Source organism: Branchiostoma lanceolatum, chromosome 13 (assembly GCF_035083965.1).
Source record: "Branchiostoma lanceolatum isolate klBraLanc5 chromosome 13, klBraLanc5.hap2, whole genome shotgun sequence".
Taxonomy (NCBI): domain Eukaryota; kingdom Metazoa; phylum Chordata; class Leptocardii; order Amphioxiformes; family Branchiostomatidae; genus Branchiostoma; species Branchiostoma lanceolatum.
In genome coordinates, this window is record NC_089734.1 from 5,146,664 (window position 1) to 5,170,393 (window position 23,730).

General features: G+C 39.3%; 3 protein-coding genes across 8 annotated transcripts in view; 1 reads left to right on the forward strand and 2 right to left on the reverse strand.

The window, feature by feature from the left end:
* LOC136447244 (golgin subfamily A member 4-like) overlaps positions 1–23,730 on the forward strand; it is a 62,542-nt gene that overhangs the window by 8,632 nt on the left and 30,180 nt on the right. For 4 of the 5 annotated variants that reach the window (XM_066445965.1, XM_066445963.1, XM_066445966.1 and 1 more), the window contains 12 exons: positions 837–902; positions 1,409–1,630; positions 1,993–2,040; positions 2,995–3,051; positions 17,909–18,007; positions 18,501–18,579; positions 19,028–19,212; positions 19,601–19,729; positions 20,190–20,253; positions 21,944–22,035; positions 22,398–22,547; positions 23,357–23,473. In XM_066445965.1, coding sequence (XP_066302062.1) covers positions 837–902; positions 1,409–1,630; positions 1,993–2,040; positions 2,995–3,051; positions 17,909–18,007; positions 18,501–18,579; positions 19,028–19,212; positions 19,601–19,729; positions 20,190–20,253; positions 21,944–22,035; positions 22,398–22,547; positions 23,357–23,473 — 1,308 coding nt within the window. The remainder of the gene's footprint in view (positions 1–836; positions 903–1,408; positions 1,631–1,992; positions 2,041–2,994; positions 3,052–17,908; positions 18,008–18,500; positions 18,580–19,027; positions 19,213–19,600; positions 19,730–20,189; positions 20,254–21,943; positions 22,036–22,397; positions 22,548–23,356; positions 23,474–23,730) is intronic. The other variant, XM_066445964.1, reaches the window with a different exon arrangement.
* On the reverse strand, positions 3,284–8,790 carry LOC136447245 (insulin-like growth factor-binding protein complex acid labile subunit). 2 transcript variants are annotated; one of them, XM_066445968.1, is made up of 3 exons: positions 8,424–8,790; positions 7,837–7,925; positions 3,284–7,093 (listed from the first exon to the last, which is right to left on the reverse strand). In XM_066445968.1, the coding sequence occupies exon 3, from the start codon at positions 7,086–7,088 to the stop codon at positions 4,521–4,523; it is 2,568 nt and encodes an 855-aa protein (XP_066302065.1). In that variant the 5' UTR covers positions 7,089–7,093; positions 7,837–7,925; positions 8,424–8,790; the 3' UTR covers positions 3,284–4,520. The 2 variants fall into 2 exon arrangements, with proteins under 2 accessions (XP_066302065.1, XP_066302066.1); XM_066445969.1 differs by lacking the exon at positions 7,837–7,925.
* On the reverse strand, positions 10,041–15,497 carry LOC136447246 (insulin-like growth factor-binding protein complex acid labile subunit). Its single transcript, XM_066445970.1, has 3 exons — positions 15,406–15,497; positions 13,820–13,902; positions 10,041–13,469 (listed from the first exon to the last, which is right to left on the reverse strand). The coding sequence occupies exon 3, from the start codon at positions 13,462–13,464 to the stop codon at positions 10,900–10,902; it is 2,565 nt and encodes an 854-aa protein (XP_066302067.1). The 5' UTR covers positions 13,465–13,469; positions 13,820–13,902; positions 15,406–15,497; the 3' UTR covers positions 10,041–10,899.

Below are 23,730 nucleotides of genomic sequence, written 5' to 3' on the forward strand. Positions count from 1 at the left end.
ACCTGGACATGAATTATGCTAATGAGGACCTCATTTGCATAATTTATGCAGAAACTTGTATTTCCCTTACCGTGAAAGCTGCAGATGTCATCTTTGAGATGTAGGTACCTTTAGGAAAGGTGAATATACCTGGACATGAATTATGCTAATGAGGACCTCATCTGCATAATTTATGCATAAACTTGTTTTTCCCTTACCGTAAGAGCTGCAGATGTCATACTTGAGATGTAGGTACTTTTAGGAAAGGTGAACACACCTGGCCATGAATTATGCTAATGAGGACCTCATTTGCATAATTTATTCATAAACTTGTATTTCCCTTACCGTAAAATCTACGGATGTCATATCTATGATGTAGTTACCATTAGGGAAGTTTAGAAAATCTGGCCATGAATTATGTTAATGAGGGCCTCCTTTGCATAATTTATGCATAAACTTGAATTTTCCTTACCGTAAAAGCTACGGATGTCATATTTCAGTTGTAGGTACCTTTAGGAAAGGTGAATACACCTGACCATAAATTATGCTAATGCAGACCTCTCTTGCATAATTTATGCAGAAACTTCATAATACCCTTACAGTCAATGCTAAGGATGTCATATTTGAGGTGTAGGTAATGGGAGGGGAATATCCTGCATTTTCCTGGAAATGTTGCCATTCTAGTTACATTTGTCATTGATGAAATCAAAGTTTGCAAGGCCTAACCCACAAAGTCTATCACAGTCACATTTCTTAAGAAGCACCAAGGACTTAGTACTACATTAAAAAATAACACATGATTTGTTATGATTGTGCTGATAATAACCAAAGTTCAAACACCTTGACTTTGATCTCAGGTGAAAGCTTCTGATGTGGACTCAGATGCAGAGCACTCGGCACAGTCAACTCCTCAGGCAGAAAAGGTACTTAGTTAGATTGTACTCTTGAGTATTGAAAATACAATTTGATTATACAACAGCATGGTATTTGTCGCTTAGTATTTACTTGGTTGGCTTTGTTAAGCCCCCTTTTGACTAGAGTGAAAATACAGTAACCAAAACTGGATTTGTGTGACCCCTGATTTCACATGATGCAAGATATAACAGTAATATGATTTGAAAGACAACGAAGCACACAAAAAAATAAAAAGAAGTTGATCCTTGTTTATTCCTTGTGTCAATGAGAAAAATCATCTAAGGAATCACCAAAAAAAGTAGTCACATTGGCCAGGTGGTCCTTATGTAGAGGTGGTCACCAGTACAGATTTGACTGCATACCAATGGCCAGGTGGTCCTTATGTAGAGGTGGTCACTTGTACAGATTTGACCGTATATCAATGGCCAGGTGGTCCTTATGTAGAGGTGGTCACTTGTACAGATTTGACAGTTTTAAGATAAAAAGTTAAGTTTGAAAATGTTTTCCTTTGCAGCCCCTGCCCAGAACGGAGTCCCGGGAATCCATAAACTCGCTAGCGGGGATGTTCCAGAGCCTCCCGTTTGGCCGTAAGAACCGCGACGCTCCGTCGGACGCGGAGAGCGACCTTGACTCTGAGGCGTCCTTCAGCCTCCGTACCATGAACAAGGAGGAACTGTACCGCCGCTTTAAAGAGATGGAGAAGATGATGATGGCTTACAGGGGCAAGTACAATGAGGTGAGATTCAGATCAAGAAATTGCTCAAAATGAAATTGCTCAGCAGAACAGTAATTTTCATCATCATCTGGTCATGAAGGTCTCAAGAAGTCCATTGCTCTGGGCAAATCTTCCAGAGTACAGTCTGCATCCTCACACACATGAAAGATTAGCTAACACAAATCATACTCATATTGACAGTACTTGACTGTATGTTTTGGTTTTACATTTATTCAGATATAAGAATAAGACATGTCAAATGCACAAATCTTAGATTTTATTTCTCGGATTATTAGAATAATCATACTATATATGTTGTAATAGTTCAAAATGAGAGGCAAAATCAAAATTCAGAATTCCACTTTTTTAACGTTTTCCTTCAGATGGCTTCTGCCTACAGGGATCAAGAGAAGGAGAAGGAAAAGATTAAGGTATGAACTGGTTACTTACTTGTACATCTTCTTGAGAATAACCACCTGAGTGTGTGCATTGCATGGTAGGGTTATTTCATTTCAGGTTTTACAAATGTAAGAGGGACAATCGGGAAGATTTTTGATTACCCATTTCCCCCTTTATTTGTATTTACCATTTCTACACATATTAACTCGTTCTTGACACACAGGGTTTTCGTCTTAGATTTTTTTCCTGATCTTTTAAATGGAATCAACGTTGCTTATTACCTGTCTTTTAACATTGGCAATTGTCCTCATTATCTAGAAATGTCTAAAAACCCTGTTTAATTTTAAGAGTTTGAATTTTTTAAACAATATCATAAAAGTTAACAACATATACTTTGTTATACAGTTTACATTATCTTAAAAAACCTAATCAGTGTTTTTCGTTATACTGATATCTCTAATAAAAATGGGCCGCTAAATTTGTTCTCAATTAGACAGAGAATGCATGTAGTTTTGATTGCATACATTTTATGTGTTACATAGTTACTGATTTTTACAGGTATTTGTGTATTATTAACACCATCTTTATGTTGTGCATGCTTTCGACCCTAGAGGAAAATGCATGTATGGTTGGTTGTCAGACTTGGGTGATGCTTGAAATTTTAATGTAAGAAATTGGTGGTGGTGGTTGAACATTTTTAGTATACATCAATATGGTAAATGTAGATAGATCTACACACCTAAATATATCCACAATTCTAGAACATATTTTTCAAACTTGAAGGATTCATGACATATTTTACTTTCCTATATTCTCATCACTATTTTTAAAGATTAGGCGACCTTATATACCTGGTGGAATTATGAGAGTTGATTTTAGGTAGCAAAATGTACCCTGTGATATAATATGTCTGAATGTGTTTTGTGAATAACTGAACATGTAATGTCTACCATGTTATGATGCTTGTATTGCTTTACCTCCTCCAGAACACACTAACGGAAGCCCAGGACAAGGCTCTGAGGAGAATTTCAGAAATGAGAGAGGTGAGTAAATTGTGATAAATTCTGAATCTGAATTGGTCAACCAGTGTACTTGCCATTTATTTGGGGTAACCCAAATTGAAACTTAGATCTAGCTGCTGTATTATTTTTGAAATATTTTTCATTAGGAAACAGTAGTACATTTTCTACAGGAACTATGAAAGAGACCAAAACTACTACATGGACTACTATATGTCTATGATTTGTAAGTGAATAATGATAAGACAGAGTGATATTTCCAAATGAGTAGATTCTGTTAGTTTATTAAGATTTGACCTTGTTACACACAATGTTATAGAGCTTATAAAGAATCAAAGTCAATTTAATAAAACAATAAATTCAGTTTGCACTTGGTGATGTCACACATTCAAGACGGTAGATTGCTTATTCCTTGACTAAGATAATGTATATATAGTATTATATACAGCCTTTGCATGGGTGAGTATAATTTTCCCAATGTGTTGGAAATCACAGTTCAACCATGCTTTAGAATGAATTCTTCCAACACAGATGAACTAACCAGCTAAGCAGAGATTGCTGAAAAATTCAGTTCACAATGAATAATATACTCCTGATTTGATACAATCAAAATCTAGTTTTACATCATGAAAACTTAGTAAGTAGATTAGCCCTGAATTCCTTTTTCACCATTGCAGTTATTGACAAAAAAATAGTTATCACAACAAGCTGTTACCATGTCACCATAAAAATTGAAAATGATATCTCTAAAATTATATAGTCTATAAAATCATTTAAAAGTCACAAATAAAGGTAACTCAAAGCACACAAGTTATAACTCCTAATTCAATTGTGAAAAGTCACAAACAAAGGTTATTTCAAACACACGAGTTACACATTCAATTACATTGTGGTCATTTTCCCATAAATGGTATTAGGTATGCCTAATAACAACAATTACTCTAACTTGTATTACATATTAGCAATACATGTACATGTATATCCCTTTTGACATAAATCTGTATGAAAGCTATTAATTACAAACAATGTAGTTCCTTTCCCCATAAATGGTACATACTTGGTAACAACAATTACAATCACAATTGTCCCATACATGTATGTCTCTAGCAATAAAGTCCCTCTAAAAGTCTGACATAAACCTGTACAAAAACTATTGATTACAAACAATGTAGTTCCTTTCCCTGTGAATGGTACATACACATATCAACAACTATTACTATAATTATATTACAAAATTTTAAGCAATGAAGCCCATATAACATGGACATATAAGAAACTAAGGCGGACCCCATCATGCATATGTACCCAGAATTTAATGGATGCTTGATCAACGTGGCATCAGAATAACAAACATTGCATGTAATTTGTCTTTGGACACAACTGTATGGAAACCATTTGAAGAATTCATTTATGTATGATGAGAACATGTTGACCCGCTTCATTTCTGGTGACGTGTGATTACGTTCTAGGTACAATTGCTACCCCATCACTGCTTAGTTCCACCTCAGAGGTTCATAGTGGTTTGCAGTATCAGCACCATGTGCCTGTACAACTACTGACCCATTCTGGTAGTGAACCTGTTGACCAGCTACATTTCTAGGGGGAAGGGAGGGAAGCCTGTGGCCTTTATGTGCGTGTGATCTTTCTGGTGTAGCTACATCATCATACTCAGCTTCGTCTGCCTGTGAGATGTTATACATTGACTGGTCGTGAGAACTCATTGAGACAGAAGCTGTGGTGTTTGTGTTGCTGAACACAACACTGGTACCTTGGCCTGCAGGAGGATTGCTGGTCCTCTTCTTATACATGTATCTTGCAAAGAGAACGATGGCCAAGAGGAAAAGTCCAGCCACTACGCCAAGAAAACCACTAAGGAAGACTTGCAGGGAGAATGCTTCAGAAGAAGAAGAAGCAATGGTTTCTGTTGTCTTGGACTGGAAGCGGGTACTAGGAAAAGTACTGGCTAGTGAGGAATATGATGGTATTGGTAATGTTGACTTTGCAGATGGGCCCAAAGAGGCTGTAGAAAAGTCACGAGTAGAGTCAACATTGCCTGGTGTGTTTGATGTTAGGGTAGATGTTGGCACCAATGGAGTTGATGTTCCTGCAGCACTAAAAGGAGAGGAAGTACTGACTGTAGACAAGTAAGGTGTAGAGTCAACATTGTGTGTTGTGCTTGATGTTTCGGAAGATGTTGATTTTCCTACAACACTAAAAGGGTAGGAAGTACTGACTGTAGATAAGCCAGGGGGGACAGTGTTGCTTGTTACGGGTGTTGGGGAAGATGCTTGTACCACTGATGTGGAGTTTCCTGGCTGAACAGTTCTAGGAGATGAAGTGAGAAGGGTAGAGTAGGCTGTTGTTGTCTGTTCACAGATCAGATCTTCAGGATTTACTTCATCTAGTAGGCTTTTCCCTCTAAGGTTCCCAGGTCCAGCACAGTTTATCTGGTTTTCAAATGCATAAGAACCGTTAATCTTTTGCTTAAAGGGAAGCATCCTACAGTCACACTGCCAGGGGTTGTTGTGAATTTCAACGGTCTGAATGGAAGTTAGTATGTCAAACATTTCAGCTGAGAGACTTGTCAACTGGTTGGAGTAAAGACGCAAGTTCCGCAGATTACCAAGTCCCTCAAATATGTCAGCTGAGAGGGTGGTTAATTGGTTAGAGTAAAGATACAAGATCTGCAGATTACCAAGTCCCTCAAATATGTCAGCTGAGAGGGTGGTTAATTGGTTAGCGTAAAGAGACAAGTACTGCAGATTACCAAGTCCCTCAAATATGTCAGCTGAGAGGGTGGTTAACTGGTTAGAGTAAAGATACAAGCCCTGCAGATTACCAAGCCCCTCAAATATGTCAGCTGAGAGGGTGGTTAATTGGTTACGGTAAAGATACAACCTTTGCAGATTACCAAGCCCCTCAAATATGTCAGCTGAGAGGGTCAATCTGTTAGAGCCAAGATGCAAGGTCTGCAGATTACTAAGTCCCACAAATATGTCAGCTGAGAGGGTGGTGAACTGGTTAAAGGAAAGCCACAAGGCCTGCAGATTAACAAGTCCCACAAATATGTCAGCTGAGAGGGTGGTTAATTGGTTAGAGTGAAGAGTCAAGGTCTGCAGATTACCAAGTCCCACAAATATGTCAGCTGAGAAGGTGGTTAACTGGTTAGTGTGAAGATGCAAGGTTTGCAGATTACCAAGGCCGTCAAATATGTCAGCTGAGAGGGTGGTTAACTGGTTATAGTTAAGATTCAACCTCTGCAGATTACCAAGTCCCACAAATATGTCAGCTGAGAGGTTGGTTAACTGGTTATAGTGAAGTTCCAAGTTCCACAGGTTAGCAAGTCCCACAAATATGTCCGCTGAGAGGGTGGTTAACTGGTTATAGCTAAGAGACAAGGCCTGCAGATTACCAAGTCCCTCAAATATGTCAGCTGAGAGGGTGGTTAATTGGTTGGAGTTAAGAGACAAGGTCCGCAGATTACCAAGTCCCTCAAATATGTCAGCTGAGAGGTTGGTTAACTGGTTATAGCTAAGATACAAGCTTTGCAGATTACCAAGTCCCTCAAATATGTCAGCTGAGAGGTTGGTTAACTGGTTATAGTTAAGATTCAACCTCTGCAGATTACCAAGTCCCTCAAATATATCAGCTGATAGGGTGGTTAATTGGTTAGAGCGAAGCCACAAGTGCTGCAGATTACCAAGTCCCTCAAATATGTCAGCTGAGAGGGTGGTCAATTGATTATGATGAAGGTATATTTCTGTTAAGCTGGTCAAGTTGTGGAATGCTCTGCTATGGATCATGGAGATCTGATTGACTCTAAGATCTAATATTTCCAAAATTCTATATCTGGAGAAGTCATATTGCCCTATTGTTGTGATAGCATTGTTCTCCAAGTCCAGTCTAGTGATGGTTGTAGGCAGGTCCTGAGGAACACTGCTGAGGCCTCTGCTGCTGCAGTCACAGTCTGATGGACAGTTACTGTCACAGGCTGTGGTCGGTTCAGTTTCTTTCAGGATGATCAGCAGAAGAACCAGTACCTTCTTCACCTTGTTGGACATGTCACCTATTCAAAACAGATAAGATACAGCATATATAGTAATAAGTCACTACACATACCCTTGTATGACAGGAGATGAATCATTTCCATGTTTTATGTATTATTATATCCAGTCCAAATCTCAAGAAGCTGGCACGGTGGCCTGGGTCTGGGTCTGGGTCTGGACAGGACTGAAAAAGTGTCATAATGTTATTGTCCCTTCGGATGGGGACACAAAGTTCGCAGCCCCGTGTATTAGGGAGCTTATGGCATCAAATGTCTGCATGTAGAAGAACCCAACACACTTAACAAGAAGAGTATAATACTGTTCTCGTTAAGTGTGTTGGGTTCTTACGGGTGACCCAGTGTGCATGACCGAACATGCAAGCTGTAGCAAAACCATATTGCTTTGCCCTACTAAAAAAAAAGTGTCATGTTTCGTCCTCATTCTGAGATTGCCTGCTTTATTGTCAAAGAAATTACAGAATTTGCTGCCCCAAACTCCCTTTCAAATTCTGTCTTATATCTTAGACTAGTAACTGTTGCAACCTGAAAACAAAACTGTACTTTGATCTGATAGAACAACTGTAACAGTTACATTTGAGGCAAAGAAACATTTTGTTATTCCGAATTTTAGGAAAAGTGTCTCACTTAAACTGCACCTGGCAGTTCAGATTTATTTAAGCTTGCTTACATGTACATGACAAATGCGACAGTGGGTGAGATGTAGCTAAAGACTTTGTTTTCCTAACAATAGCTTGAAGTCCTACCTATTTGTATTGATCCTTGACAGTCCAACTCCAAGCAACAGTTGACTTTTCTTACGAAACAGAAGTTGCTTTGAAACAAGTGGGTGAATCTGCAATCACAGAAATGTGCATGGTGAATACAATGTGCAAGTTAATAGCATTGTGCTTGATGGATGGACAGCAGCTTAATTCATGTAAACAGATTTGAAGTTGTTGGAAAACATCTGGGATTTTTAATCATTCAGGGTTGTATACTCTAAAAGCATACTAGTTAGATTGATACACTGTGCCAGACAGTCTACTTCGACATACAATGTACATTGTATATTATACAACATGTGTCAATAAGTCATTGGAAACAGAACAGAGCAAGCATAAAGTCATGCATTTCTTTTACCTTTGGACAAGGATTATCATGAAGTTTATCTAATTCTAGGACATAAAAGTATTATGTTTGTAATAGTAATATGTAATGTGCTATGTTTTTATTGAGATGTTCTAGATCTAAACATTTAAGGAAATTTCTCACTGACAGTCAACACTTACATGCTAGTTTCATCTAATAGCAGAGTTTGCAAAAACCTGTTCTGATTAAAAAGGGGACCTACCGAAAGATTGACTCTCTTGGAAGAGCAGTCCCAAGAGACACAGGACCAGGAGACCCTTTACATGTAGATGTCAGATTTCACCTGTTCTATGACAAGTTAGAGAAGTCCACTCTTGAAGTTGTGTCTCTCCCACCTGTGCCAAGCTGTGTAACTGCGCAGGAGGAAATGTTCTGCTTTTTGAAGGAGGAAATGTTCTACTTCTACCTCAGGTGGGGTATCACGTTTCACACTCTCAAGAAGACAATCAACCCTCAGTTTGGGCCAGTCAATTTCAAATTGAAGGGGAAAATGCATTGTAAATCATCTAATGAATCAGATATAGCTGCCTGTGATGTTTCCTGTATGTACTATGTACTATGTAATAGTTCTTGACCTGTTGTGTTTTGAGATAGACCCCTGTAGCCAAAACCTCATTGACGTCAAGGTTGTAGAATTCCTGATTGGCTCGTGAATGTGTACAAATGGGAAGTTCCGGTCCTTTGTAGTTGACCTGTGACTTCTCGGCCACAGATTGAAAGGCTCTCATGCAAATCAGCATGCAAGTAAACACAAGTCTCGTGGTTGAAAACACTTTTCTGCATACCTGGACTGGTGTAGGTGACACTTAGATATTCTGCACCTGTCCACACTACTGTAAATGCATTTAAGTTTGTGTGGTTTTTATTTCGCGCTAAAGGGAAAATGGAGTGTTTGCAGTGGTTCTAAGTTTGCAGCAGTGCTATAGTCGCATACTGCTACATTATTGAACAAAAATTAAGTAAAACGGACGCCGCAAAACCACAAACATAAAACCACCGTGAACATTTCTGCTGTTACAGTACTTCGACCGTTGACCTTTCTCTTCCCCAAAAACTTATGCCAGTCAGATCAAACAGCCATTATGCAAATCAGCATGCAAATGTACCTACCTCATGGTTGAAAACACTGTTCGGCATACATGCACTAGTCATGCATAGGTGACATTCAAAATAACCTGCATCACATGAAGTTTACCTTTTATTCTCATTCCCGATAACTTATAAGGCATTGAGGAGAATTGCAGAAATGAGGGAGGTGAGAAAATTGTAAAAGCTGCTGTGTTAAGTTTGAACCATATTTGACAAGAAAACAGCAATACATTGTCTACATTTCTTGGAACTTTGAATGTCAATACAAATTCTGAATTGACTACAACAACCTCCAATTCAATTTGGGAATTCAAGTTTAATTTGGGACTACCTCCCACATTTCATTCATGTATAACCCAAATGGCTTAATATCACATCTGGTAGGTGAAAATGAAGTTAAGATTTGTTGCAACCATTGATGACTGAGAACTGGAGGCCGAATTCTGCAGAATTCTGATAACTTGAGTCAGCATTCTGGGGACTGGGGTTAGAATTCTGGGACTGGGGGAGAATTCTTCAGAATTCTGGGAACCGAAGGCAGAATTCTGGGAGCTAGGGGTTATTCTTCAGAGTTCTGGGAACTGAAGATAGAATTCTGAAGAATTCTAAGATCTGGAGGCTTCCAAAATGAAACTAGAGGCTGTTTGTCTACATTCTGTACATGTACATGTATATATATATATTATTATTTGATGTAAGCGAACAATTACAAGACAGATTGTTCTTATTAAATGATTGAATATTTGGTTTATTTAGCCTTCACCTGTTTACACACACCATTATTAAGTCATCAGAAAATATACAATTATATAGGTGTTATATGTCATCACTTAGTAAAGTGGTGGATTGCTCATTCCTTGACAAAAGCTGGTGGCGTTGAGTTGAAAATCTTGAAAAGTCCAATTTTCCCATTGAACTTGCTGTTCAACTTTGCTTTAGACTGAATTCTGCCAACACAGATTAATGTAACTTTCACAAAACTTCATTTTGCAATGAGCAAGGAGCACATCAACATACATGTACAGATGTGCTACTAAATGTAACAGCAACTGATGTTGTACAATTTGAATCTAGTCTTACACTGTATATGATCATTAGAACTCAAGTAAAGTAAATACTATTTATAATAAGAACTCCTTTTTTCACCACTAGAGTTGTAGAAAAATAACTTGTCTCAGCAAGCTGTTGCCATCTCATCATAAAAGTTTAAAATTATAATGAGCTCCTTATTCTATTACAAAAAGTCACGATACAGGATTATTACCAACACACATGTTACATAATGATAACTCCTAATGCTATTGTAAAAAGTTACATTATTTCAAACACACAAGTTACATTGTATAGTCCTTTTCCCATAACCGGTATAACAGTGTAGTTTATATTTTTTCTTACACTATCATATTAAATATATTACATGGCATGTATGTACATGTATCATAGCAATATAGACCTGTTTACTCACCCCAAGTCATATATCCTAAATTACCTAGTGGAATGGTGGCCTAAAGGGTTGGTCTGTACAGCTATGTTAAAGCCTGCCGAGAACGACAACCTTCCCGCTGATCTTCTCAAGCGAAGAACCAGCCTTAGTTCCACCTCAGAGGTTCATAGTGGTTTGCAGTATCAACACCGTGTGCTTGTACAACAACTGAACCATTCTGGTAGTGAACCTGTTGACCAACTCCATTTCTAGGGGGAAGGGAGGGAAGCCTGTGGCCTGTATGTACATGTGGTCTTCCTGATATAGCTACATCATCATACTCTGCTTCATCTGCATGTGGGGTGTCATACATTGACTGGTTATGAGCACTTGTTGTGACAGAAGCTGTGGTGTTTGTGTTGCTGAACACAACACTGGGGCCTGGGCCAGCAGGAGGATTGCTGGTCCTCCTCTTATACATGTACATTAAAAAGAGAACGATGGCCAAAAGGAAAAGTCCAGCCACTACGCCAAGGAAACCACTGAGGAAGACTTGCAGAGAGAATGCTTCAGGAGAAGCAGCAGCTTTACTTTCTGTTGTCTTTGAATGGAAGTCGGTACTATGAAAAGTACTGGCTAGTGAGGAAGATGATATTGGTATTGGTAATGTTGACTTTGCAGATGGGCCCAAAGAGGCTGTAGAAAAGTCATGAGTAGAGTCAGCATTTCCTGGTGTGTTTGATGTTAGGGTAGATGTTGGCACCAATGGAGTGGATGTTCCTGCAGCACTAAAAGGAGAGGAAGTACTGACTGTAGACAAGTCAGTTGTAGAGTCATCATTGTGTGTTGTGCTTGATGTTTCGGACTTTTCTGCGACACTAAAAGGGTATGAAGTACTGGCTGTAGACAAGCCAGGGGTGACAGTGTTGCTTGTTACAGGTGTTGGGGAAGATGCTTGTACCACTGATGTGGAGTTTTCTGGCTGAACAATTCTAGGAGATGAAGTGAGAAGGGTAGAGTAGGGTGTTGCTGTCTGTTGACAGATCAGATCTTCAGGATTGACATCATTCAGTAGACTTTTCCCTATAAGGTTCCCAGGTCCAGCACAGGTAATCTGGCTTTCAAAGGCATAAGAACCAATCATCTTTTGCTTTAAGGGAAACATCCTACAGTCACACTGCCAGGGGTTGTTTTCAATTCTAACGGTCTGAATTGAAATTAGTATGTCAAACATTTCAGCTGAGAGACTTGTCAACTGGTTGGAGTAAAGACGTAACCTCTGCAGATTATCAAGTCCCGCAAATATGTCAGCTGAGAGGGTGGTTAACTGGTTAGAGTGAAGAAACAAGGTCTGCAGATTACCAAGTCCCTCAAATATGTCAGCTGAGAGGTTGGTTAACTGGTTAGAGAAAAGATGCAAGGCCTGCAGATTACCAAGTCCCTCAAATATGTCAGCTGAGAGGGTGGTTAATTGGTTAGAGTAAAGAGACAAGTACCGCAGATTATCAAGTCCCTCAAATATGTCAGCTGAGAGGGTGGTTAACTGGTTAGAGTAAAGAGACAAGGTCTGTAGATTAACAAGTCCCTTAAATATGTCAGCTGAGAGGGTGGTTAACTGGTTAGAGGAAAGACGCAAGTACTGCAGATTACCAAGTCCCTCAAATATGTCAGCTGAGAGGTTGGTTAACTGGTTAGAGGCAAGATTCAAGGTCTGCAGATTACCAAGTCCCTCAAATATGTCAGCTGAGAGGTTGGTTAACTGGTTAGAGGCAAGATTCAAGGTCTGCAGATTACCAAGTCCCTCAAATATGTCAGCTGAGAGGGTGGTGAACTGGTTATAGAAAAGCCACAAGGTCTGCAGATTACCAAGTCCCTCAAATATGTCAGCTGAGAGGGTGGTTAATTGGTTAGAGTAAAGAGACAAGTACCGCAGATTATCAAGTCCCTCAAATATGTCAGCTGAGAGGGTGGTTAACTGGTTAGAGTAAAGAGACAAGGTCTGTAGATTAACAAGTCCCTTAAATATGTCAGCTGAGAGGGTGGTTAACTGGTTAGAGGAAAGACGCAAGTACTGCAGATTACCAAGTCCCTCAAATATGTCAGCTGAGAGGTTGGTTAACTGGTTAGAGGCAAGATTCAAGGTCTGCAGATTACCAAGTCCCTCAAATATGTCAGCTGAGAGGTTGGTTAACTGGTTAGAGGCAAGATTCAAGGTCTGCAGATTACCAAGTCCCTCAAATATGTCAGCTGAGAGGGTGGTGAACTGGTTATAGAAAAGCCACAAGGTCTGCAGATTACCAAGTCCTTCAAATATGTCAGCTGAGAGGGTGGTCAATTGGTTAGAATTAAGATACAAGTACCTCAGGTTACTAAGTCCCTCAAATATGTTAGCTGAGAGGTTGGTTAACTGATTGCTAAAAAGGTCTATATTTGTTAAGCTGGTCAAGTTGTAGAATGCTCTGCTAAGGATCATGGACATCTGATTTTCTCTAAGCTCTAATATTTCCAAACTTCTATATCTGGAGAAGTCATATTGACCTATTGTTGTGATAGCATTGTTGTCCAAGTCAAGGCTAGTGATGTTTGTAGGCAGGTCCTGAGGAACACTGCTGAGGCCTCTCCTCCTGCAGTCACAGTCTGATGAACAGCTGCTGCTGCAGGCTGTGGTCGGTCCAGTTTCCTTCAGGATGATCAGCAGAAGAACCAGCACCCTCTTCACCTTGTTGGACATGTCACCTGTTCAAAACAGATAAGATTTTAAAAAAAAAAGAAGAAATATCTTATACATGGATGTAGATTTTATAAGTTAAACATTGTTATGTACAACATACATCATTTGCCTTACCTCTTGACCTTCATTTCTGCACAACGTACCAGAGTTTGGGGACTAATTTTTACCTTTGTCAAGAAGGCTATAATGATAACAATGATAAGTTCATTGCAAAATTATGTCCGAAGACTTAATTGCAAAAAAAGAAAAGCAAATGTCTGAAAATATTATATATTATATAATATAGTTACATATTTTCAAATATTTTGGGTTTCTTTACAAAAATCATGTAGATCATGATAGCTGGATGTCCTACCTGTATGTGTTGATCCTTGACAGTCCAGGCAACAATTCTCCTTCCCCACCAAACAGAAATTGCTTTGAAACCACTGGGTAAATCTGCAATCATCACAGAAATGTGCATTGTAAATACAATGTAAATGTTATTTTTGACATTTGAACACCAGCGTCATTTCGGTAAGCATAAGTTATTGGAAAACATCACACTTTTCTTTCATCTTTGGACATTACGAGTTTCTTTTATCTTAGGCCTAGCAGGCCTGCATAAAAAAGGATAGTATTTTGACAGAAAAAAGGCTATTTTGTTTTTTTGTTACATCTTCAGTTATACACTGTAAATACACATCAGATTCTGTAGGGTTCAACATCATCTTTATTGCACCAGTATATACACAAGACGCACGTTTAAAATCAACCACGTACAAGATGAATGAGTTAAAAACCTAGGCTGACCCCTCAGTCGGATCAGTAAAATCTGGAGGGCGCAAGGTAAAAATTATGTGCATCCGACTTCCGGTACGTATATACATACTGTATTGCACAAGTATAAAGATATTTGCTGTATTACACTGTTGTTGACACATGATAATAATGTTGCTCTAAAATGTAAGTTAATCTCATCGGCTGGAAAACAGCCCAGACGGTGATTCCCACATGGGTGTTCCTTGCGCAATATATTGCGTCGGATGTGCAAAGGGCACAATGCCCTAGTCTGTGCTTCAGCTTTCTGACTTAAATGCTTCTCTGACTTCATCTGTTATTATGATTATAGTACATTCTACATGTAGTGCTTAGACAAGGGTGCAGGTTGGCAGAAGACAGAACAAAAATGTTCGCGGTGGTTTTGAGTTGAGTGAGTGAAGTGGCCACCACAAAAACCGCGACCATAAAACCACCAAGAATATTTCTGCATTAATTACAGTTGTAATATCAATAACATTCTCATAAAAAGCCACTATTAGAATCATAATCAAAGCCATAGACAAACCCAGAGGGGAGTGTTCTGGTTCGGCTAATAATAAGAACGAAATCGTATTTGGCAATTTGACCTTGAACCTGGACTAGCAGCAGTTGCATCATGCAGCATCAATATTCTGATAACCCCCCGAGTACCCTTCAGTCTGAGATTAATTACAGCCAGGTGTAACCATTGGACAAACATCAACTTGGCTCTTAAGAAACCTTGGGTTAAGCTTAAAGATTACCTTTGCAATGTGTTTGTCACATAGACACACCCAAAACTATATCTCCATTTTTCATGGAGATAGTAAATCTGGTAAACGTCCATTACTGAACCCGCCAATTACCCAACCTTGGCATGTATTATGACTCTTATGTTTATTTTTTTCCACCCAAATAAACCTCTTTCTAGCAAAGTTTTAGTACCTTTTAAACATAACACATTGTACTTGAAAACAAGAAGAAGCATTTAGTGAGAGAATTAGCTTCCGTCACTAAGACTAACTCTTCTCAAACAGAGATAGCAGCCTTGACAGCACATGCTATCTAGTATGGAGAAAAACACTTTGTGCAAGAACTTTCTAAGTAGCATGGCAAGCCTTCTTCAGAGATCTAGACCTTGTACAATGAATATATTCCTACCTTTAAGGCACAAATCGACACCAATCTCAGAGATATTTCAGTTCTGATCCGCCACCGAATTACTTCTGCATGAAATGAAGTTGAACCTGTCTGGTGGCTTAATGATAATGATACTGTAAATGCATGAAGGTTTTCGTGATTTTTATTTCGTGCTAAGGCAAAAATGGAGTGTTCGCTGTGGTTTTAAGTTTGCGGCAGCGCTATAGCCACATACTGTTTCAGTATTGGACACAAATGTTTGCGTCGGCTTTAAGTTTGAGCTGAAACGGTCGCCGCGAAAACTGCGAATATAAAACCACCATGAACATTTCTGCATTTACAGTAACATAATTAGTTTGTTGTGAGTACGACTATTGAAATGTCAAAGTTTTACCTCTGACATGAAACAAACCACTATTAGAATGGTTCTACTTGAGCTTGCAAGTACTTAAAGATATTTTGTTATATGTACATTGTAACAATTATAGATAATCACTTACTTCTGTCTTCAGATACAATATGGAAAAGGCATATTATCTCAGTTATCTATCTTCTGTTGGGTCCTAGATAAAATAACCTTCATGTAAACAACCACTATTAGAATGGTTCTGCTTAAGATTGTAGGCCTGGGGAAGTACTTAAAAAGAAACCTTTAAAATATCTTGTTTTACAAACAGTAATTATAGATAACTAGAGTTCCACGACCTCATACCTTCGCCAAATGATTTTAACCTTTATGACTGATGTATTAGGAGTGTTTCTCATCAATTATAAATCATACCTGTTGATTGTCTTAAAATATAACATGTCCGAAGTATGATCTTAGCAAATTATGAGCTCAACAAAGAAGGTTATGCTGATATTTTTCATTAATTATGCAAATGAGGCCCTTATTAGCATAATTTGATTCAACGATTTTTACATTCACATAACGTCCCGATGCCAAAAAAAGGATTGAATGTATGAAATCGCCGTCATTTGCCAGTGTGGAATTAGATAAGTTACTCATTAAGTATGCAAATTAGCCCACATAAGCATATTTTCTATCTATAAATATTTCTCTCTTCCTCAGTTACAATTTGAATAGCCATATCATGGAACAAAGCGGATCTTTAAAGTTGCCTCATTAATTATGCAAATTAGAATCTGATTTGCATAATTATTGTCCAATCATACTAAGCATCACACAAGCTATCTACATACCAAAAATAATGACCATCCATCAAGCCCATTTTGTTATAGTATTTCCTCATTAATTATGCAAATGAGGTCTTCATTTGCATAGTTCATATCAATTAATATTTCTCTCTTCCTCAGTTACATATGTCACATGTTTCAGAGTCCTATCATGGAATTTGGCGGATGTATAAACTTTCCTCATTAATTATGCAAATTAGATACTGAATTGCATAAGAGGTGTCTAATCATGTACATCATCACTCAAGCTATCTACCTACCAAAAACCATTACCATCCATCAAGCCCTTCTTGAGTTATTCCCTTTCAAAGTCAGACGCAAAACCCGCTCCTGCAGTTCCAAAAAAGCCGCTAGGGGGCCCAAACCCACACCACTTACTCTCTGTCCAAAGATCTATCTACCACTCAAAAATAACTTCCATAGCATGTCCAGAACACGAGATATCAAACCAGGAAGTTCCGCTGCAGTACCGTAAGAAGCCGCTAGGGGGCCCAAAATCTAATCGTTTTTAGGTCTCATCAAAACCTACCAACATACTAAATACCAAGACAATCCATCAAGGCATTCTCGAGTTATCCTGTGCCACTACAAACAGACAAACAAACAAGCAGACAAACAAACGCTACCCTCTGCATAACCTTCTCGGCGAAGGTAATCAATTACTTAATATGTCTTGTGATACAGTATGGAGAAGGGATATCATCTCAGTTCTTTTATCGTCTGGTGGCCCCTAGACAAGTTGTCATTAGATAAAAATGTAAAAATCATGCTTCACTGCCAAACTGCTGTTGGAATATAATTGGACAGTTACTATAATCTGTCATCTAGCTCTGTAAGGACACAATATCCTGCAATAAGTTTTACTCTTAGCAACGGTAGCAATTCTAGAGCAACAGCTTCTTTCCACAGACTTGAACCCGTTCTGACAAGTGTTTCCATCTCAAGTACAACCCACAAGCCCTCTGAAACCTTCCAACATTCACCGCCATCTCCTAGCACAGTCCTATATACTGTAAATGCTTTTAAGTTCGCGTGGTTTTTATTTATTGCTAAAGTGAAACTGGAGTGTTTGCGGTGGTTTTAAGTTCGCGGCAGCGCTATAGTCACATACTGCTACAGTATTGGGCAAAATGTTTAGTTCGCGGTGAAACGGTCCCCGCAAAAACCTTGAATATAAAACTACCGCGAGCATTTCTGCATTTACAGTATCTCCCACCAACTTACATGTAGTTCAGGGCCCAGAGGTGGTCCTCAGGCCTTGCACTGAGCAAACCGATTAAAAAAGAGATAAAAATAAATGTCTTAAGAATATTTGTCTGCTTTCCAGGCAGCAGCTCTGGACCAGCAGGCAAAACGGCACCTTGAGGAGGAGTTCCGCTTCAACCTTGAGGAGAAGGATGAACTCATCGGTGTTCTACAAACACAGGTGGGTTACATAGTCTGAAATATCATGAAAAAAATTAAAGCATAAATCAGAAACACACCTGTCTCCTGTATTAATGGCAAAGCCAGTTATGACAAGTACATCGTACTTCTTGAAAGAGACAAACCTGGTCGCGTACTGAGTCTCATTGTTTTTATTTCCCCAACGCCAAGAATCTTACTCTTTCCTGTCGTCATCGGCTGTTTCATTGAAAAAGTTGAGGATAGGGGAGTCAATTTTGACCAGTGTTAGCACTGGATGTGTCGATGAAGCTTCTTATAGACATCTCAAATATTGATAAAAAGTCAAATCTCTGCATCTTGACAAGTTTATTCTCACACAGTAGACAGAAATGACCAGACTGGCGGAAGACCGCCAGCAGTGGAGAGACTTCACTGAGTGCCATGCTGCCCCGACGGCTGATTAAGCTATGGGAGAGAGTGAGTGAGAGTGAGACAGTTTGCATGGAGTAATATTTATTTGTTTCCTCTGTCAGGTGCGGCTGCTGAAACAAGGAAACCTGGAGAATGCTGCTGAGGGGAGTGGCAATGCTAAAGGAGATGGGGACACTGTTGGTGAGTGACAGTCATGCTTTCACAAATCTACTGACAGAGAAACAGCGTGAAACTAAATGTAGAGACTGAGGTAGACTAGCAAGAATCATTGTGCATTGGGTTTGTGAAAATGCTGTATGATTTCCCTGTCTTGTACCTTTTTTATACAATGTGTAATCACTTGCAATTGATAATTATGTACTAAGTCTTGACACTTGTATTCAATTTTGATATAATGCTTACCTGCTGCACTTGTGTTATCTTTAAGAGATACTAAACTTGGAATTTCTCGAGAAAAGAAGTCCTTTCTTTTTTAATCGCATATTAAGGGAATTTCCCAATAATGTAAAAATTTATTGGTTGACACTAGAAGTAGAGCAAATATGAAGCTAACTTGTTTATAATTAGGTAAGTAAATGCCACTACTAATTCTGATCTTCAAGTCGATGTTTTATATTTGTATTCTAAGATGCTGCAGAGCTGTCCAAGACGAACGTGATCCTTAAGGAGAAGGTGCGACGTCTTGAGGACCTGCTGAACAAGTGTAAGGACATGATCAAGAACAACAAGGAGCGCACGGCCCAGCTGACCAGCGAGCGGGAGAAGCTGGCTACAGAGCTAGAGAGCAAGGCTCAACAGGTCCAGCAGCTACAGGTGGGGAAACTGTAACGGTTGGAAAAAATCAAAATAATACAGGGAAGGGTGGAAAAGAGTAGGGAGCCTTGAAATTCGTAACCCCTGCTTCTTCTATTTAGTCGAGCTTGCCTAAGCTTGTTGTTACTGACTTAGGATGAGAGAGGTTGCTTCAGTGAGCATTAGTTCACTGCATAGAAGTAGTCTCTTACTACATGTATGGCCTTGCACTGAGCAAACTTGTTAAAAAAAGCCCACCTTTTTCCAAACTCCCGCACCGTTGTGAAATCTGCTCCCCTGAAAGCACAACGTCCATGTCAATAATGATATACATGTACCTTTAAAATCCCATCTGCAAGCACTATTTTTTACATGTTTAACACAAAATTGAATGTTTTTGTTCCTCCAGGAGTGGAAGGACAAAGAGCAGGTGCGTCTGGACGGGCAGCTGCAGGACGCTCGGCACCTGATCGAACAGCTGGAGTCCAGCACCAAGTCCAGCCGCGCCCTCACATCCCAGCACCAGGACTTACTGCAGGTCAGAACATACAATGACTTTGTTTGTATATAAGCTGCTAGAAGTGTGATGATTCAGTCTGCATACTATTAGCTAATCATAGGTATAGGTCTGTCAAGGAGGAAGTCCGCGGCTCATCTTAACCCTTGTCCTACGGGACCCATATGTATATATGTATATATATATATATATATGGGTTGCACTTTATAGAACCTGTGTGTGGGTCCCGTATATGTACGGGTTGGGGGTAATTTTCAGCTGAACGCATCACACGGCAGCAAAATGCAACGAATGCGGATTAGTAACTAGTCAAGTCAAGGGCCAATGACCTGATTGATAATTCAAATTAATGGAATAATTTGCGTCAAAAACACCAGCATGACAAGGGTTAAGGTCTGAATCCTCCAGAAATTTATTGCTCACATTTTTGATATGGCAGTCAATATGATAAATTGTGTGTTTTGTGAATTTCCTGTCATAGAATCTGGAAGCAAAGGACAAAGAAATTAAGCTGTTGAAGACAGAACTGCAAGCTCAGAAGATAGGTGAGTGCTGTTGTGAACATGATGTTTCTATGTCTAAAATATCATGATCTTATTACATGTTTTCATCACAATTTCATTAAAATGACAATTTCATTAAAATGACAGATTTAACAACGGAAATTAATAACACGGGCTCCCAAACAATGAGTGGGACAGCAAATAATTTAAAGCTGGAAACATCGGATTCCATGTTTTGTACTCTGACTGTTCATATTTACCCAGTGTGTTGAAGTCAATAAATGAAATAATTACAAACTTACGCAACCTATTTAAGTAACACTCCATGCCTGTATGATTGGACTTTTCCCCCATTGCTGCAATACTAAATAGTCACAGATATAACCATAGTGCACCTTAGAAAGTGTCATGTCATTGCACATAATCTTGACACTAACTTCACAGTTTTTGTATCAATTACAAATCACCATTGTAACATAACATCAACTCTCATAATGGCACCGGATACCCAAGGCCTTCTCAAGAGTGTCTTGAACACCTGGATATCTGAAGTGTTTGTACCTCTTGGATTTCTGATGCTGCATCTTTAAATTCAAGGATTTTAGTGGTCGTAGGGAATCCGGCAAACTTATGCAAGTTGATGTTACATACTCTCCAAGCAGTGGATGGGTTTCGGCTGGTTTTTGACGTGTTTTTAGGCTTTTTTGTCGGGCTTTCTACTTTGTCATCTTTTTTTTGTATAGTTGGGTTGGCTATACGAAAAAAAGATGACATAGTAGGAAGCCCGACAAAAAAGCCTAAAAACATGTCAAAAATCAGCCGAAACCCGTCCTCTGCTTGGAGAGTTGGTGTTACATACATGTAGAATAGCAGAAACTCTAAGCACCCCCTGCAGCAGTAAACACTAACTCTCACCACTTCTCTGTTGCATGTTCCATCGCTGGACTCCTGTCTCTGTGTGAGTACATGCAACATGGCTCATTTGCTAACTAGTGTAGTTAATAGATTGTCCAACACTAATCTCAAATTGTTTTTGTTAGGGCATGATAACAGCAATATCTTTCAGTAAGTGCTCTGGATACAATGATGCATTTTTAATGTCCACCTTTCCTCTAGGTGTTATGATAAATTTTGTATTTTTTCCACATCAATTTGGTTAAGAACTTTGTACTTTGCAAGTACCATGAAACGCAAAAGAAAAAGGGAAAAAAATCTGAATCAATAAAAAAAATTGGTGTTGCACAAAATGTAAAGATCGCTATACAAACCTTATGGTTAGCCCTTGTTGGACTACCTAGACATATACAGTGTTAAGTCAAAGTAGAAATCAAACTCAGCCGTCAGCTTTGTCTACTTTCATTTCCAGCATTGCCTGCTTTCCTTGTAGGCTGCTAGGATTGCTAGATATGTAGCAAGATGTAGTGCTAGTTCGCAAGTAGCAAGCTACTCTATTCAGAAATGGATCATTTTCTGTTTTCTAGTAGCAGCTCTCGTATCTATCTATTGCGGCATAACATACAAGTCATATATACATGTAGAGCTGCACATGAACAGCTAGCTGATAGTTTTAAAATGGGCTAGTGGCCTGCTGACAACACAATACAGATAGATTACAGGAGGTAGACTTAAGTTTCTTCTAAGTTCTAAGATTTTATCATTAGGATTGTTCACACAGGATAGTTGAAAGTTTAAAAATGACCTTGTAGCTGACCTTGGTTGTTGTTTCCTGTAGTTTCTGCAGAGCTGGGTAAGTCTTCAGGAGGAGAGAAGAGCAAAGACAAGGAGGTGTCAGAACTCAAGGCAAGACTCAAGGAACTGGAGCAGGTATAGGATTCCTTGAATACTCTTAAGAATTGATGTCCAAGATCTCCTTAAAGACTAAGGGTAACCTTAAGATTTGTAACACAAATTAATCAACGTCAATTCGTCAAAACACTAATTAAAACACCCCAATATGAAATAAACCATCCCTTTCAAACAAAGTTCAAAATTTCAACATTCATTCATTTGGAAATTAAGACAAAGGCCTTTTAAGATTTCCCAATGGTGAGTCTGCGATGCTAAGTAATATATTTTTTGTGTAAAATTGAAAATATAGCAAAGGCAACATGTTACTTGGAAGTTTGTTCAACATTAGTCCAAGACAAGTAGGTTGCAATTTTTTCATGCACTACAATCTCTCGCAGAACAACAAGACAAACGGCAGTGTAGAGCAGTCGTCAGGAGGTCTGGAGTCGGCATCAGCTGTAGAGGAACAACTGTTACAGAAGGACCAGGAGTGGCAAGCCAAGCTGTCTACACGGGAACAGGAGCTACAGCAACAACTGGAGGCTAAGGTGGGTGTTACAATGTCTTGAAGATGGGGCCAGATTGTCTTAAGGAATTATCAAGGAGCAGTCAGCAAAGTGTAGTGGACACCCTTAAGTCACACTCATGCCACATGCGGGGGTCAGAAAGGTCACGGAGTTCTAATCTCACGTGATCAAATTCCCGGAAGCGTTCGGGACGCTTCGGGGAAGTCACGTGCCCGCGCTCGGGAAATTTGAAAAATGGCTGCTCCTCCAGGCGTGCCGATAGCGCGACGATTTCAGTGAGTTCCCACAGCACAACGACGTCGTATCTATGCATAGTGGACGTCGCTATACATTGTGATAGTGTTGTTTGAACTAATCATGTATAGAAATGACTAAATAGATTGACTTTCTAAATCCGATTTTCGGGGGATATTATTGCTTCATCTTCCTTTAAGAAAAGACGTTGTAGCTGCATAGTTGCCAGGGAGTGCTTACTGTCAAGGGGGTGAAGTCTGCTACCTGTCATTGTCTTGTTCTGTTATTCTTTTGAGAAAAAAAAGCTCTAGAGGTAGCTTGTATTGGGATGTAACTTCCTAAAAACCCGTCTTTGAGGAGAGCCACACCTCGAGCACGTAAAATGACCCACCAGGCATATCTAAAACAGTAGGGTTCCTTCCCGGTGTGAGTGGATCAAATATATACATATACGTCCGGATATGCAGCTTGTACTCATCAGTACAATCCTGGTGTGTTACGCCATGAGGCAGTTTACTGGGTATGCAATACAAACAAACAATACAAACAAAAAACAAGCACCTCGAAAAATTTAAGGTCCAAATCCTTTCTTCTAGGGCCAGCTGTTGGAACAGCAGAGAGCAGAGTGGGAGGGTAGGCTGGCAGAACTGGCCACCAAGAAAGACAAGCAGCTTCAAGACGTTCTCGGCTCCAAGGAGTCAGAGATTGATGAAGTAAGAAGTCTTGAGTTTTACCCAGACTTTTTCTCATCTTATTTTCTTTTCACAGAAGAAGGCTTGAAATGAATGGATGTATCTGGATTTAGGTGAAGAATTGCTCTACCAACGACCTTATATACATGTAGAAATCAGTTAACCTGTTAGAAGTCATAGATTGTTGATGTATTTCCTCCTTCTTCGTTAGAAACCATTTCTCATTTTTATTTTAGCCCTTTCACAGAATTTCTCCTCTTCATGTCCTTTTCCAGGGT